This window comes from Pelecanus crispus, chromosome 3 (assembly GCF_030463565.1).
Source record: "Pelecanus crispus isolate bPelCri1 chromosome 3, bPelCri1.pri, whole genome shotgun sequence".
Taxonomy (NCBI): Eukaryota; Metazoa; Chordata; class Aves; order Pelecaniformes; family Pelecanidae; genus Pelecanus; species Pelecanus crispus.
The window spans coordinates 31,946,121-31,962,773 of record NC_134645.1 but is presented as its reverse complement, the minus strand read 5'-3'; the positions used below and the strand labels follow the sequence as shown (position 1 = coordinate 31,962,773).

The window sequence follows — 16,653 nt, the reverse complement described above, 5'->3', positions numbered from 1 at the left end:
CTAAGCTTCACACCAGGCGGCCCCGCTCCCTCGGCCAGGGCTGCGTGAGATGGCCGGCAGCGGCCTCGCGGAGAGCGCGGACACGCCGCGGCGGCACCGCCCGGCCGCGACCCCTGAGGAGGCCCGGGCTGCCGGGGCGCGGGCTGCGGCGGGGACTCCGCTTCCCAGCACGCTGCGCGGCGGGGAGGAGCGGGGCCCGGCGCGGCCCTGCCCGGGCGGAGGGGGTGTGGCGTACGGCGGCCGGGAGGGCGGCGGCCGCGGCGGTATGGAGTCGGTGGTCTTCATCTTCTCGCTGATTGACTGCTGCGCCCTCATCTTCCTCTCCGTCTACTTCGTATCCTTCTCCTCCGGGGCTGGGGGGAGTCCGGGGCGGGTAGGGCTGGGGCTGTGCCCGGCGGGACCGAGGTGGGCTGGGCCCCGTTGAGGCGCCGCTGAGGGCGGCCGAGCGGGGCCGGTGGGTCGAGGGTGGCGGGGCGTGAGGGCCTGTGCTGGGTAATGGCCGCTGGCGGGGGGCACCCGGGGCGGCAGCTCCCCCGGAGCCGGGGCGGGGAGAGGCGGGGAGCGCCTCGCTGCGGGGGAGCGCCGAGTGATTCAGTGCCCAAAATATGTGCCCTCCTTCGAGCGCTGGAGCTCGGGTGGCTGCAGGCTACCACGGGCGTGTGGGGCCGGTGCTGTGGCAAATACATCGTGCCTCGGCAGAAGCAGCGTGTGCTTGGCGTTGGCGTGGAGGAAAGGGTGCTGCGTGCCCTCAGGCGCTGCTCAGGCCTAAAAGAGCACGGCCAGACGGCAGTCTCTTAATTGTACGGATACCTTGCTCTGTTTTAGGTGTGAGCTCGTAGCTGGGAGACTGTGAGTTCCTCAACAAACAGAATTTCCCTATTCTTTGTTACAAACTTGCCCGCAGTTTTTGCTGTCTGGTGCTGTTCGAATGTCAAAGCACTGATCTGGCTTTTTTTTTTTTTTCCCTGAATAAAAGGTAACTTACTTTCACACCCTTTAAAATCCTGGTGCTATTTTAGAATCTGCCCAGTTCTCCTAACAGAAAAAAGTACAGAAGCACTTGAAAGAAATTCATCCTAGAAGGATAGGCTATTTTTTGAAAAAATGAAAAGACGTCCTTTTTTTTCTTTTTTTTTTTTTTTTTTAGGGATAGAAAAAATCTCGTGCTTTTTCATTTTCTTGGAGAAAAGAAGCATGAGCTTTACAGGACATAGCATGATGACGTGCATATGTGTGTGCTAAGCCTTTTTTTGAGAGGACTTTTCTGTGTGAAATCTTCACATTTCAGTTGTTGAAAGTTCATTTGATAATGATGTTACCCTCTTATTTTCTAGCAAAGTATGAATTAATCTAACATTGCTGTAAATGTAAAAAAATAGATCCACTTCTTAAAACTGCACTATTTAGCTTTATTGTGAGGAGAGTTTAAAAAATGCATTAACTTTTTCTTCCTTTTAAGTTCTCATTTCAAGTCTTATAGTAATAATTCTGATACTAAAAATATTGAGTTTGCCTCCCTGGTCTGGTCTAAGTGTCGAACTGAACTTTAGCACTCGTGCAACAGCTGCCATTGCCTGATGATAAGATGTGGCCTAACTTTCTATCTAAAGTAGGAATGAGTTGTAACTACTTGAAAAACACCTTTGGCAGATCAGCTATAAAACAAGACAGTCTATGCTGAGAACAGAGTGCTCTCTCCAACCTACTGGATAAAAATAAAGCTTTGTGTATTCTGAGTTACCGTACAATTTTTCCTTATCTTGGACTTCAGATAATTACACTGTCAGATTTGGAATGCGACTACATTAATGCTAGATCGTGCTGCTCAAAACTCAATAAAGTAAATTATTATTCTTTGCATTTAATATGGTTTAAGAACACAGTCCTTCATCTTAGCATGACAAGTAACAGGGGTGTAATGTATTTCTGAAGAGCCTGGATTGGCTATATTTTGCATGTATCCTTTATTTCACTCTGCTTCTCTTTTTTGGATGCCCATCTTTCAGCAAATTTAGTCACGAAAGGCTGTTCTTCTGACCCTTGGTGCGCTGAGGTGGGCTGCTACTCTGAATTCATGGGACTGAGACCTAACTCTTTGCAGAGTTCTTGAGTTCTGTGCTTTCATTCTTGTAGGTGTGCCACACCAAGGATGTCTACTCGTGACTGAACTCTGGGATTCTTATAGCAACTTTCTCTGAGGCTTCTGTATAACTTCTAACCTCTCTTGAACAGTAGAGAGTTTTACTATGATAAGGAAAATTACTATTTTAACCAAATCTGCTTAAAACTGATTTCATTAAATCAATGTGGCTTTCCCACATGGGTGTTCATTTTGATTTAAAGGTATTTTGTTTCTTAATGTAAGAGAGAATGCTACAGGATACTATCAAGCCAAAAATGCGTTATTGCCAGGGGCTGACCCAATTTAACTATGCCAGTTTTCATATTGATTAACTTTCTTATCTGTTCTAAGCCTGAGGGTGTTTGTATGTCCTGTATCTGTACAGATTTTAATTATCTGCCTCTCTCATTCCTAAATCCAATGTACTCTGCAGTCATTTCAGATGAGCGCTGTATACTTTCTTAACTCACTTTCTTAAATGCTTGTGTAATATAGTTGTGTTCAAACAGCTGCTGTGCTTCTATCTAGAAATCTTTGTAACACTTAGATAAAGTACCTCTGTTATAATATCTTAGGGCCTGATTTCTGGCTTGCTCACATGGAATCTGTCTGAAGGTATTAATTTCCCCATATTGGCATGAAATCACACGAGTTTTCTTCTTCCATGAATTTTCTGTCTGAGTTTGGCATGATTAGAATCAGATGATAACTCTGTATAGATCTTTTTCAGAAAGGAATTTGCATTTGTCCATATAACGTTTTTCTTTTCTTCCCTTTTTACAGTGGGTGGTCCCCGAGGTGATTGGCCATGCTGTTGTAACTGTATTAATGCTTATTTCATTGCACTGGTTCATCTTTCTCCTTAATTTGCCAGTAGCAACATGGAATATATATAGGTAAGTGCAAAGAGTTTGTGTGCTTCCCCCCGCCGCCTTCCTCCCCCCCCCCCCCCATTACTAGTTTAGTTTTACGTGTAGTATGAAGACCATAGTATGTCATGGTGAGATGTTTCAGTTGTGTTCTTGAGCTGCTAACAGTCTTCATGGATCTAACTAACATAAAACTCTCTTCTTCTTGCAATTAAAAAGACAAGAACCCCAACAGTGTAAAGAATATGAAGCTTTTGGCATTTCCTTGCATTCTCTCTAGTGCCCGGGAATCTTGATTTGTGAGTCATTCCCAAGTTCACAGGAAATAATAGCATGCAAATTGGGATTATGAAGTAGTACTGCAAACATAGTTGTTAATGTTTTTCATGCTGTGCCTACATGCCTGACAGTGATATCAGCATAAAAGTACTTAAGTCAGCACGGCTGATGGTTGTAAAACCATCAGGCTGTGGTGTTATCCCCTGCACCGTCCTTCATTTACAGTCTTGTTTCTCTCCCTCATTTGTGTTCGTTTTGGTCCCCTATCTTGCCTCTTTGTATTCGGAAAGGTTTGCAGACTTTTCATTTTATGACAGCTGTCAATATTACTGGTCTTTGTATACTGGGCCATCCACCACTTTGAAATGGTTTACTTGTAAATAACTGTCAGTTCAAAAATGTTCTTTTTATTTTGTATCATTTGGTGTGCAGATAATTCAACCTTTGCAGGTGTTATGCTAATGAAAACTGGGTGTGGATTTGTCGCAAATTATCTCTAATCACTGTACTACAGGAAGTCCAAAAGACCAAACGTTTAAGATATAGGTATGAAAAGTTGGCTGTAATTCTTGTTTGCCTGAAGCTGCTAAGGCTAACTGTTTGCAGGGATGGGTCAAGCTGCTGGTAAAATTAAATGAGGCTTCATAGCTCTCATTAAAAAGTTGAGGATCCCTTTACTGATAATCACATTGTTCTTGGGCAAAATAGCCATGCATTTATCACCCTTGTTTTCTACAAAACTGCTAGCAATGCCTTCAAATGTTTCTAAGCTGGAGTAACATGAGACAGTATAACTTACATGCTTAATAAAGAAATGTTGCCTAAATGAATACACATAGGGATAGCTTTGTTTGCCCACCTGTATGTACAACTGTATTATATGCTGTTGCACAAAATGACCAGTATTCCCTTTGGTATCTGCTGGCAAGTATGGAGTTTGCATTTGATGTTTCATTTAGGCTAGACTGTTTCTACAGAGACACTAGAGACAGAATGCATTTTCTTTGAAGGTTTGAAGATTTCTTGTACTGGTTACCCCTTTGCTGCTTCCGTTTGCTTACTTATGTTAATGTTTAAAGTAGCCACTTGCTTTCCCTTCTAAACCTGGTCAGAGAGAATTTTAAAAGATACAATTATTTCTATTTCCACACTTCAGGCAGTAAGCTTTGACTGCTGTTTTGAATTGACAGCTCTGATTTTATATCTGTCATACATGGGGTAGACGTTCTGAATGGTTTCCTCAATTTTAGATGTGTGGTGTAGGCAATAAATGAATATGACAATATGATCTTTGCCTGTCCTGCCACAAGAAGTCAAAATGTTAAGCCTGTATTGCTCATCCTGCCTTCTTTCTGAGGATTGAGGCGTTTCACCCACATTAATAGCCTGGAATATCCCACCTGTAGTGAAGGAGTTAAAGGTCTGCAAAAGCAAGTGCGTTGTTTAGCACTATAGAGGAAATCTGGTGATTTGGAATAGAACTTACATTTCACCCAGTGTTCAGTGGACCAAAGGTGTGGTAGTCAGAAAACTGGTGGACTGTAAAGTAGTTTGAATGCACTGAAGAGAGGAGAAGGTGTCAATTACTAAACTACGATTAAGTGGGAACAGGTAAAGTGTGAACCCACTGTTACGAGCTGCAAACTTCCAGCATCAGCTGGATGTGTTTGAATCTTCTTCATGTGTTAGAGTATTTCAAGAACTAATTTCTGGAGTAAATGTTGCTGCACATGAATTTAGAAAGGCTTAAGATTATCATTCTACTCCAAGAAATCAAAATAATTGTGTTGAGATTGAAGAAGTCTGTGCTTTGTAGTGTATCTAAGTGATAAGAGAGAGAGAAAGGTAGGATAATAATCCCTTCCCCTTACTGTCTTTCCTTCAAAACCTGTTTAATCTTAATCAGGCAGTACTGGCTTAATTTACTAATTGTCTCAGTGATTTCAGTGAGAGTAGAGAAGTTTTGTGTGAAAGGGGCACCAGAAACAAATCCCGGGGAAGACAAATTGGTAAAAAACAGCATCAGCGAAGACTTTCAAAGTTGCAGCATGTTTGTTGTAACATCCTATTGGCTCTTCTTGTTCAGTGTACTCAGATGCTCATTTAATTTGTTTTATTTCTTGATGAATTTTGTAGTGTCTTAATATCCAGTGAGACACAGTTTTGTCTTACATTCTCCTTGCTTTAAAATTAGATATTGAAGCAACTTATTTGAAATCTAATCATATTGCAAAATACATATTTTTTAGTTCTTATATATTTCTTAGACTTGCTACTATGTAAAAGAAGCAAGAATTACAAAGGAAATGTTGAATGTGACTAGGCAAAAAGAAAGCAACTCTTAAAAAAATTTTGAAAAAATTGAACGCTTCCCTCTCTTCTTTGTTATATAGATATGCTTGAGACAATGGGTCAAAATAATGTGAATCTTGTCCTGTCTTTATGTAGATCATACCCCTCTTAAAACTGAAGGAGTAAAATAAATAAATAAATAAATCTTTAAAATTCAGTGAAAATTTTGACCAGATCTTCCACATCTCTTACAAAATTGTGTAATCTAGAGGGAAATGCCCTGTTGCTGTGGCAGCCGCTTCCACTGAATGGAGATATTTGAGGCACTAATGTGTATCTTTGTTAAAACTGAGAGTTTTCTTGTTCTGTGTGCTTTTGCTGCAGAAGATTTTTTCCTGTTTAGAGCAGGACTACTGGCTTGAGTTGTGTTTGTCAGCATCTAGCATCATTGTGTCCATGACTACAGTTCCTTAGATGTGTAATATAAGCTGTACTATCTTGTGGGTCTCTTGGAAAAACTACCTCCCAACCTCTGCAAGCTTTAAGTTGCATCATTTAAGTGCTATCATTCTTCTTAAAAAGCAAAATTAATAAATACTACCTTTATGGCACTCATATCCTAGAGATATAAGAAAACTATGCACTCTATTTCTAGGATAAATTGGTACAGGAAACTTCTGTTCTTCCTTTTCTTCCAATAAAATGCATTACATTTCCAGTAAATGGACAATAATTTGTGTTCTAATACTGAAAATAGAACAATCACTTAAAACTTCAAACTTAGAAGAGACTTTCAAACTGTAGTTATTTCACATGAACTATTTTAACTTTTTAATGGGACATAATTGTCTTTGTTATTAATTAAATATGCTGCAGTGCTTTTTAATGCCTCTGTAAAAGAAGGACAAATACTGTGGTCTTGACTTCATTGGGGGGGGGGGGGGCGGTCTCCTGCTGCTAGAAAACATCCTTGTTTCTTGTTCCCTTTCTTCCCCTCCTATTATTGAGGTGGAGGAGTGCCTTTTGGAGAACAAGTGGTGCCATTCTACAAGCATATAAAGAAAATCAAAAAGTTCTGAGACCTTGCTTTTGCTCCAGGTGTAAGACCAGGAGTTAAATTACTGTGTAGAAAGAGAAGTATTCCAGGAAGGTAGAGCCTGTATGACATTTAAGTGAAATAATAATACTGTTCTAGGCTGAGCTCAGCTGGAGTGAGAACTTCATGTGCTTGCATTTGCTCTCTTGAGAAATGCTTATGACAGAAGAACATGCTGCTTGTTGAATTTTCACAGGACACAAACATTTGTTTTGCTGGTTCCATTCTTCTTTTTGCTTACATTTCACTTTGTTTCACGCAATTTTTGTTCTTATGTGGGTTTTGACAGCAGTACTTCTTCAGGTCTGCCCAATCTCTCATCCTGCAGCCTCAGTGTCACTGCTGAGATAATGTAGGATGGTTGTGACAAAGATGGGAATCATACATACATCCTTTGCCTTGTCTTATGCTATCTCATTTTGACCACTGGAGTTTGTGATTATCTATGTGGGGGGAGTTTTTTGTAAATAAATCACTAATTCATAGCTAAATTAATTCTTTTCCAGTCCCTTTCATCTAATGCATCTTTCCACTGTGGTTGGATGTTTCCTTCCTAACACCAAGTAACCATGAACAGCAATTAAAATGAACTGGAATCGGCTATTACCTGGAAACTCTCCCATTTATACATGGGAAGCTAGGCTGATGCTTTTAGTTCTTCTTGTTCTCTTATTCTTTGTGGGTTGTAGTGGCAGAGATACACGCAATATCCTGAAACGGAAATAGAACTAAAAAACAGCTCCATTATGTTGAATTGTGAAACAACTCTTTAGATGAAAGTGCCTTCTGTGCAAGCTCTCCCCCTCCCCTTCTCCTGACACTCCCTAATGTTTTGATGACTATACTTCTGTTGTGGGTTTGGTTTTTTTTTCCCTCTTAAACTTTCAGGTACATTATGGTGCCAAGTGGAAACATGGGGGTATTTGATCCCACAGAGATCCATAACCGAGGACAACTGAAATCACACATGAAGGAAGCCATGATTAAACTAGGCTTTCATCTGCTCTGTTTCTTCATGTACCTTTACAGGTTAGTTTCAAAAATTGCTCGCAAGGAACAAAGGAATTGTCTGCCAGCTATTTTTATCTCCTCTATTCTGCTAGTGTAATTGCAGGTGTTCCTAAGTGTCTTATCTCTTTGCATCCTGCTAAGCTTCAATAATACATTTTGATAGCTATCTGCAGGCTCGTTATATGCCTTTATTCTTTCTGATAAAATGTAGTTTGGAAACTCAGACTACTCCTTAATCTCAAACGCACTGTAAGTACAACATAAAGAGTTATATGATTTCAGCACCTAGCATAATTAGCCTATTTAGAATGGAAATAATCTTGAGGACCAAGTTTATTTTACAAGTTCTGTTTTAGAAAATAAGGTTGATCTGACTAAGTTAGAAACAGATGAGTTCTGCAATGGGGCCACTTACTACAAGATGGAAGAACTACTGTTCTTCTACTGCAGTATTACTTCTGCAGTCCTTGTCTTCATAAGCAAAGCACACAGCATAGTTGCCTTGACTTTCTATTTCAGAATCAGGTGCAGTTCTCTCATGAAAGCGGTAGCTGTTCCTGCTTGCATGTGCTTCAGTAATCCACTGGTATCATGTTTTCTATTTTGTCACAGTATGATTCTGGCTTTGATAAATGATTGAGAAGTTGAAAAAGAACCATTAGCTGCCAAGCTGGGTCATCACTCCAGTGACTGGTTGTGGAGCCACAGACACCTTCTAAACATACCTAGAGCAGTGTCGTCATGCAGTATATTTTTCCTCTTTGAACAAGAAATATTTTTCTGTATTTTTAACATAAAATATTTTCAAAAGACATTGGATTTGTGTAGCAGTTGTTTTTGTTCCTTTACAACTCAAACTGCTGGAGCTGCTGCTTCTGTAAGGTGAAATCCTTGCTTACAGAACTGCTCTCATAGGAATTAAATAGTGAGAATGGAAACTCATTTCAGCAGCATGGGCTGATAATAGTGGTAGTTCCAGAACAAATTTAAGTGCAGCTCTGATGTCTGCTTCTTACTGAAAGGTGTCAGGATGTGCCCCTGGCTGTCAAGCTGTCCTATTAGAGCCTTGTTTGAAGCAGCACTTGGAACATAGATTTCAAAGTGGAACAATAGCACAGCTTGCATCTTTGTGTCAGTGTTTTTTCCAGCTAAAAAGCAATGGAATAAAAATTACACTTTTCTCCCTTTCTACCCCTCCCTCCAACAACCTATATTAAGTCTTGTGTGTGGATGGATTAAGGTCCCTTTAGTGAAGGTGACACTTGTGTCTAAGAGTGAAAAAAACGATAAATAAGAAACATGGCTAGTACTTGCTTTTCCCCTTCAACTCCTATTTTGTCATTGAAATACATTATAGACCTCCATACAAAGTAAACATCACATTGCACCAGGGTTGGAGTTGATTACAGAGCAGGCAACTATCTGCAGTCACTACTCCATGAACCTGCTCTTTCCATATCCAGTCAGATAAATCAAGAGTACATCTAGCTCAGGGAGGTGGGCTGGTAAACCATAACCCAGTTATCCCAATTCTGATGTGACTCAGCTTTGAAGACACCAGCAAACTAAGTGCTGTTTGTGTGGCTCTTGCATCAGTGATAAGTATATAAACCTGAGTTTGTACCCTCACTGTTTTTAAATCTTTAATATGTGCATAGAAACAGGTTTTTTGAAACAAACACATCAAGTGAAACACTCCAAAAATACAGTTCTGTAATTAACTCCTAAAATTTATGAGCTTTTCTTTCTTAAGTACTTGTTCTTTGGTGTATAACTGTAGTTAGATGGCTTTCATAGCCAGCAGTGAAAGGACAACACTGAAGCTTGATTTTTTTTCTAGATACCTTGTGTTCAGTGTTTGTTCTAGGAAAAGTTTGGCTTTAAATTTATGATGGATGGAGTCCAAGTTCAGCTGTTGCAAAGATGAAAAACTGCTGAAATTACACTCATTAGAACATAACTAGGGAAACAGCTACCACAGCTGCATGCTACTGACTACTTGACACCACAAAAATCAGACTACAGAAAGCACTGCCTTATAAAGCTGAAACCCAAACAGGATGTAGGTCTGAAAAAAGGAGAGTAAATAAAACTTTAAAAGAGGAGAGTCAGTAACTTTTGTAGCAGCTTACGTAGTAGGTAATTAAGTTACCTTATTTGTATGTGAAAAAACCCATGCTACACGTATGTTGGGTTTTTTCTATTAGAAGAAAGGGCAGTGTTAATAAGCTGCTTGAGGTAAGTCCTTGCTGTAGTGCTACCAGTAGATAAATTTAATTAATGACATTTCACACTGAGAAACCCAATCATTAATCTGTAAGTCTACCACTTAGACTAGCAGTTTTATATCTTATTCTAAAGACATGATTTTGAGATAAAAAGCTTTATTATTAATGAAAATATTTGTAAGCTACATTGTCTTCAATGATTTCTAACTACTAGCACCTCAGAGTTGCAGCGATGACATTAGATAGGGTAGACCCATTCCCTAATGGAATTGGTAAAATTTATCACTCACTATGAAAAGCTTCTATTCTCCTCTACAGGGGGAACTGTTTCTTCAGAGATGGGATCAGGACAGGGAAGGATAAGGGAGAACAACAACATATCTGAAAAAACCCATAAAAATGGGGGGTAGCATATGCCTCAATGTATATCCCTGACCTAGAGGGATGTTATTGTGGATTCCTCCCCACTTCCTTCCTCAAAAATGAATTATTAACCATGATAGACCAACAAAAAACACACAGATGTTTAAGTGGTGGTTGTCAACTATTAAACAAGGTATACTTTTTTTACACATATATATTTCCCATCCCACTTTTTTATATAAATAAATTCTCTGTTCATTCATATCTAACAACATGTTACAATAGTTGTAAAAACCTCAGTAGCAGGCTCCAGAGACTACAATTCTGCTGAGTAATTACACTGGTGATTTTGAAGCTTTCCTTACTGTAGAGGGTCATTTCCTGCCTTAACAGAAATCTTCACAGAGCTCAGTATCAGCAACAGGACAAATGTATTTCTAATTGCTAAGAAGGTAGTTCATTAGCTGGGAATAGGGATCGTAGTGTCATCTATCTCACTGGAGATCCACAGAGCACAGAAATTTTACAGTAGTAAAAATCAAAATAAACTCCCTACTTTCTGGGTCTCCATCAGGAGAGAACAGGGTAATTTAAATCCAAGCTTACTATACAGAATTCAAGACAATTACAAATTTTAGACTGATTTTAAATTTAAAAAAAAAAAAAACCACCTAACTTTATCACTATGCATCAGTGTGAGACCAAAACAGAGATTCCCTCCTATTCACTCACCAGAATATATTTCCCTTTGGAACTGAGGTATCCAAGTATAACTTAATGAGGGGTCCATTAGCTTATCCTTCAAATGATTAGCTATGATTTATAGAAAGCTCTTAATCAATGAAAATAAATCTGAAGTTGGCCTACAGGGATTCTAACTTTTAACTAAGGTTATTAAGTTCTTTTCCTCACCCACAGTCCCCACCCTAGCCAGCTTGCTAAGATACTAATCTTTCAACAGTTTTCAGAGATATTAGCTGTTATAGTACTGCACTTGGGAGGAGGAGATTAGTTAAAATATGTATGATAACATATTTCCCCCTTATTAATTGTTACAGTTACAGACTTGGTTCTTTATCTTGTTTTAGTAAAGAATATCCTTATGTCCTCATTCTAGTAAACTACTGTTTTATTCTAAAATAGTTCTGTATTATGGAACATAGTAAATCAGCGGGATTAATAGTATAACCAGTAGTCCTAAGAATAGTTCTACATGCAGGTTAACAGTCAACTGAAACCCTGATAAGCCAATAAGAGCAAATCTTTATCTGTAGTATTGGCATAGCTTTAACCTTTTGTTTTTGGGTTTTTTTTTTTCCTCACAAGATGCAGTCCATGATTTTGTACAAATGGTAAGAAAAGACCATTTTTGCCTCTAAGGATATTATGGAAATGATGAAACTGGAGGTGGTGATATAAAAAGTTAGGCTATACTGACCACTGTGCAGTTATCAGTACATTAACTGCCTTATCTTTGGCAGAAACCCTAGAGGCATACAAACTTCAGTGGTTACTCTTCAGAGCATTGTAAGTCTTTTAAAGTGAGGAGACAACAGGGACTGCCATCTTTCTGTGATGAGCAGAAAGCCTAAGCAGCTGCAACACATGCAAAGTAGCAGAGGGAAGCAGCACAGAAAGCATAAGCCAAGGTGTAAAGCGACAGTAAACCAGAAGCTGTCCCTCTGGAGAAGTACCCTACCTCAGGCAGAGTTTGGATTTAAGTTAATTGTGAAATGCTGATCCACTATCAAGTTCCTTATGCAATTTCTTTTAAATAATCTGAAGGGTTAAAAAAAATTACAACTAATTTTAAGTCTTACATATGCTGAAATTTCACAGTACTGTAGAAATCATATACCTGTTTCTCTTGCAATTTTCTCACCAGTTAAAAGGCAGACATAGGACAGCAGGTGAAACACAGTAACAGACCCAGCCAAAAACCTAACTTCCTTCATCTGCTGTGTGGATCCTTCATGGCTGAAGCAGGTCTGCAATCTCACAACCCTCCTGCAAATGGCAGTACCCAAGGGAAGTGGCACAGAGAAGCACATGGAGAGGGATAAGGCATGCCCCTTCTGTTCACACCTGCATTTAAGCCATGATTATCTAAACACTGCTCAAAGGGTAATAATAAGGTTAATACAGAGGTGCTGCTAGAGGGAGTAAAGGCCTTTTCTAATCAGTTTAGAAGCTAAAAGAATTTAAAAATTGAATGCATTTCAGCAAAAGTTGGAGTTTGGAAAAGCTACAGGAAGGGGAGGGCAAATTTAGGCACAGCTTTTTATTTAACAGAACATTAGCTAGAGCTGAATAAAAATGCCTAAAATGCAGGACAAAGATGAGATTCTGTTTCAAGGCACAGGAAAGAGGGACAAAATGCAGGGTTAGTTTGAGAGAAAGGCAACAACTGAGAAGTCTTTTTCAAGAGCTCTCACAGAAGCCACTTAGGTCAACTTCAGATAGAAGTCTGGAGGTCCCTGATCTCCCACTTAAGAAAAGTCTAAACAAGAGATGCAAGTACTTTAGGGGCACCTTCTTAATAGGAGATATCAAAAAACTCCCACAAAATACACTGATCACCTAAAGCAACCTGTGTCCAGCATTTAAGCAAGCTCCAGCATTAAGGAATCAAGGCTTTCACTGAGCCTTGAAGGAGCAGGCGTTCAACAAGTTAGATAAGCACAGAATGGGACACAGGCAAGTCAACTGCTAAACATAGTGAAAACACAAGTGTGCAGTAGATTAGAGCCAAACATCAAGAACTGGAAAGCCTCCACACAAGACTGAGTGAATTAATCTTTGCCTAAACTGCCACAAATTAATTTTCCTAGCAAGGAAGGGAAATACTACAAATGGGGAAGAAATCTATAATTAAATGATCAAGAAATGAACAGCCAAGTCATAGTCACATAAGTGAAGTTAGGGAAACTAAGAACTATTCATTCCAGTTATTTATTCTGTTTATTGAATTGAAAGAAAGGGAATACAAACATTTCTGTTAAGTGCTGTGCACCAACATGGAAAAAGTGTATTTTTTTTTAAAAATCCTAATAAAAACAAATCAGAAGTTAATGTAGTTCCAATTGAACAATTTTTAAAGATATGTTTAAAATACTACACATTTATAAAATAAAAAAGTTAAAACGGTGTTCTGTAAATAATTAGTAAAACAAGTGAAAATAAATACGAGACCCAAAGTTCTTATGTTTTTAATGTAATATAGCAAAGAAATTTTTAACTACTTAATATAAGCCGAGGAGAGTAACAAAAATCCAGAAAGTTTAAGAATGCAATCCTTTGAAACATTTAATATCAGTCCATAGCAAATAGTCATTACATACCAAAAGCTCTAAGTGTTAACTAGTTCCACCACAACTCCATATAAATCTTGACAATTTAGAAATCTTGAGATCAACAATAAAGTTCTTTTCTTGATCTCTACAGCTTGGTTTGTAAGTACATACATGCTTTGAGGATCCATTTTGTCCCATATGTTTTCAAGGAGCCAATAACTTTTTCCATCTGTGCCTAAAAATGTTAAGATTCATGTCTAGCACATATACCCTAACAATGAAAAATGCTTAAGAAAAAAGATGGGGCACAATGAATTTCAAATTTATAAAAATATACTGATATTAACCAAAACCTTCCGGTCAAAGGACACTTCACATACACACGACTTAAAGTATGCAATAAAACATGACAAGTACCTAGAGCATTTGGTTCTCTGTCTGTTTATGGACCACATGCACGCACACATTCATACCAGATGGGAGGAACACTCGCACAGACATTTTATTGAATCCAGATTATCTGGATTAATAGACAGAAAACTTGTCTACAGTTTATTTCAACAACTAGAGGCAGCTACTGCAGCAGTAGTTCAACACTGCACACTTCAATTAAGTCCACCCTGTTTAAAAAAAGTGTCAGAGTTAATGAATTTATTTCTTTTAAACATCATTAAAAGTAGCAGTTTTCAAAATTAAGTATGGCAGCTGAAAATGGACTCAAGCCAATGTGGAAAATACAGGAGGAAGTCAAAAGGAGGATTAGCTGTTTATGGCATGGGTGTTCTTCTTAACAGTTGTCTAAAAAAAATTAGATACAAGTGTATTTTGTAGCTAAGAACATGGACAAACTATTGAAAGTGCATTTTTCCTCCTCCCCCTTGAGTTACAGTAGTTTGTCTGTTAGTCAGTAAATCCTGCTTTTTATGTCCATTCCTCTTTCTCTACCTCCCTCCCCATTTGGTCTGCAACATCTTCCCTCAAACTACAGCTAATTGTACGAGTCCTGGTTTCCTGCTAAGGAAGCCTTCAAAACTGATTTTGGGTGGGAGCATCACTTAGCAGTGTAGAAGTATACAACTAGACACAAACTCCCAAGAACATACTGAGTTTTATTAAACATTACCTGTTTGAAGCCAAGCTGAGAAGTAACTGGCAAGATCTGGATAGATTTCTAGCTTGCATCTTTAATCATAAAAAGAATTTAACTTTAAAGTTGGAGAACTTTAGAAAAGACAGAGGGAATTTAAAAACAAAGGCATCATCTCCCCCCACCACCCTCCCCTCCACAACAAGGACAGATCTAGCATTTTCCCTTTTGTGCTCCATTGTGCCTTGAAAATTACTTACCTGGACAGCTAAAGAACATTCAGATAATGAAATGCTTCAGCATTTTTAAAGATCTGCCTTGACAGTAACCTGGGGCTACTGTGACTATTTTAAGCCAACAGCTGGCCAGAGAAAGTTACAAAAGGAGTACACGTTTACAGTATTTTCCTCTCTAAAATCATAGGTCTGTTGACTAGAAATACAGTAATTTATTGTGGGTGTGTACTTGTTCCAGCCTTAGACTCCAGCCTATGAACATTTTTAAGCACATGGAAATCAACATGTTGCAAATGAGCAAACTTATTTGTTTCCCCCTCACCCCCATAGTCTCATTTTATGTCTGTGCACAAAAAGTATTGGTACTTTTCAATTCACATATTGTGAATACACGACATGTTAGAAATAGTTTAGGTTCCTCTTTAATCTACAGATTGGAATGGTAGTCATTACTGCTAGATCTATAATGTCAGTTTACTGTGGGACCAAGTACAAGTAGTGTGGCAAAATGAAGATTACTCCCACCTTTCTCTCATCTCTGCTCCTCACTTGTGAGAAGCAGACAGCTATGCAATACACCCTTATTGAGACACTCTGGAAACAGTGCCATCTATATGGAGCTTTCCTTTACATTGCATAGTTGCACCACGAAACTGGAGATACCAGAACACATCTTTCTCCCTAACTCTGCTTCTAAATACCTGAAGTGTATTTTAGAGGTACAAACCAAGTCCAGAAGACAAACCCCAGAATGGAGGGGCAGTATTTTGGCAAAAGTACTAAGTTTACATTTCTAATTACAATGCATTGCAGTGGAAAGTAGGCATCAGCCCATACACACCCCTACACAGCTTGTACCAGGTAAGGAGTCTCACTTTGTTTAGGTTTGGCCACCACATTAAAAATGCCTGTTGAAGTGCATATGAGACTTTAAATCTAAGCTTGAGATTTGATCCAGCCTTCACCACCTGCCTGAAGCTCCCACTGAAGTCCCATGAGTATGAGGTAAGCAAGTAGTGCCAGACCACTGTATGAGACATTAAGAGACATCAAAACCAGGATTATCCTCCTTACTCTCCCTAAATAACATTTTGTTTGAAAACGTAAGTTCCAGAGTAAGACAATACTAAGGTAACTTCCAAAGATTCACATACTGTCATTGGTTATAAATTCTACCATGTTTTGAACATATAAAACACTGTTTGCCATTTAGGTATTCAATCTTTATTTAAAACCCAAAGGTTTAGCTTACTCAAATTTGACCTTTGGAAGTTTTCTGTTTCCCTGCAACACCGATGCCACAGGAACAAGACTGACTAATCTTACACTGTCTGAACTAGGAAGAGAAACAAACAGCTTCCTCTAGAACTAGCTAATAGAAGAAGGAACTGATTTGTAGTCTTAAGTTTACGCATGTATTCCCAGTACTGTGAAACTGCTATCAAAGAAATTCACCTTAATTTTGAGGCAAATGTACTGGATTGAACATAAGAACATTAAGTTCCTACTTCATTTTGGAGGTACTAAAAGAGGAGTATGTCAGATTCAGGGCTGGTCTGAACCAAAGTGTCAGAATCTTAAATCATGTTTAAGTTTACACAAAAGGCAAGGAAAAAAACCCACACCACCTGATGGCTGGAATCTAAAAAAATCTAACCTGCTAAGCTTCACTTTGTTTTTCTGGGAAAGAAAAAAAGGGACTGTTTATGTTAGACACCACATTCCCATTCATCAAAGTGGCTACACTTTTCTTCCCAGGAACTCCGGCAAACCTTCC

General features: G+C 38.9%; 1 protein-coding gene across 2 annotated transcripts; it reads left to right on the top strand.

The window, feature by feature from the left end:
- Window positions 1–255: 255 nt before the first annotated feature.
- On the top strand, window positions 256–8,434 carry CNIH4 (cornichon family member 4). 2 transcript variants are annotated; one of them, XM_075708104.1, is made up of 5 exons: window positions 256–334; window positions 1,772–1,840; window positions 2,906–3,018; window positions 7,547–7,687; window positions 8,282–8,434. In XM_075708104.1, the coding sequence occupies exons 1-5, from the start codon at window positions 266–268 to the stop codon at window positions 8,307–8,309; spliced, it is 420 nt and encodes a 139-aa protein (XP_075564219.1). In that variant the 5' UTR covers window positions 256–265; the 3' UTR covers window positions 8,310–8,434. The 2 variants fall into 2 exon arrangements, with proteins under 2 accessions (XP_075564219.1, XP_075564220.1); XM_075708105.1 differs by lacking the exon at window positions 7,547–7,687.
- Window positions 8,435–16,653: the final 8,219 nt, after the last annotated feature.

Coding starts and splice junctions, on each gene's coding strand:
- CNIH4 (XM_075708104.1), top strand. CDS start 266: ATGGAGTCGGTGGTCTTCATCTTCTCGCTGATTGACTGCTGCGCCCTC. Junction 1,841..2,905: donor GCTGCTCAAAACTCAATAAA/GTAAATTATTAT, acceptor CCCTTTTTACAG/TGGGTGGTCCCCGAGGTGAT. Junction 7,688..8,281: donor TTCTTCATGTACCTTTACAG/GTTAGTTTCAAA, acceptor ATTTTGTCACAG/TATGATTCTGGCTTTGATAA.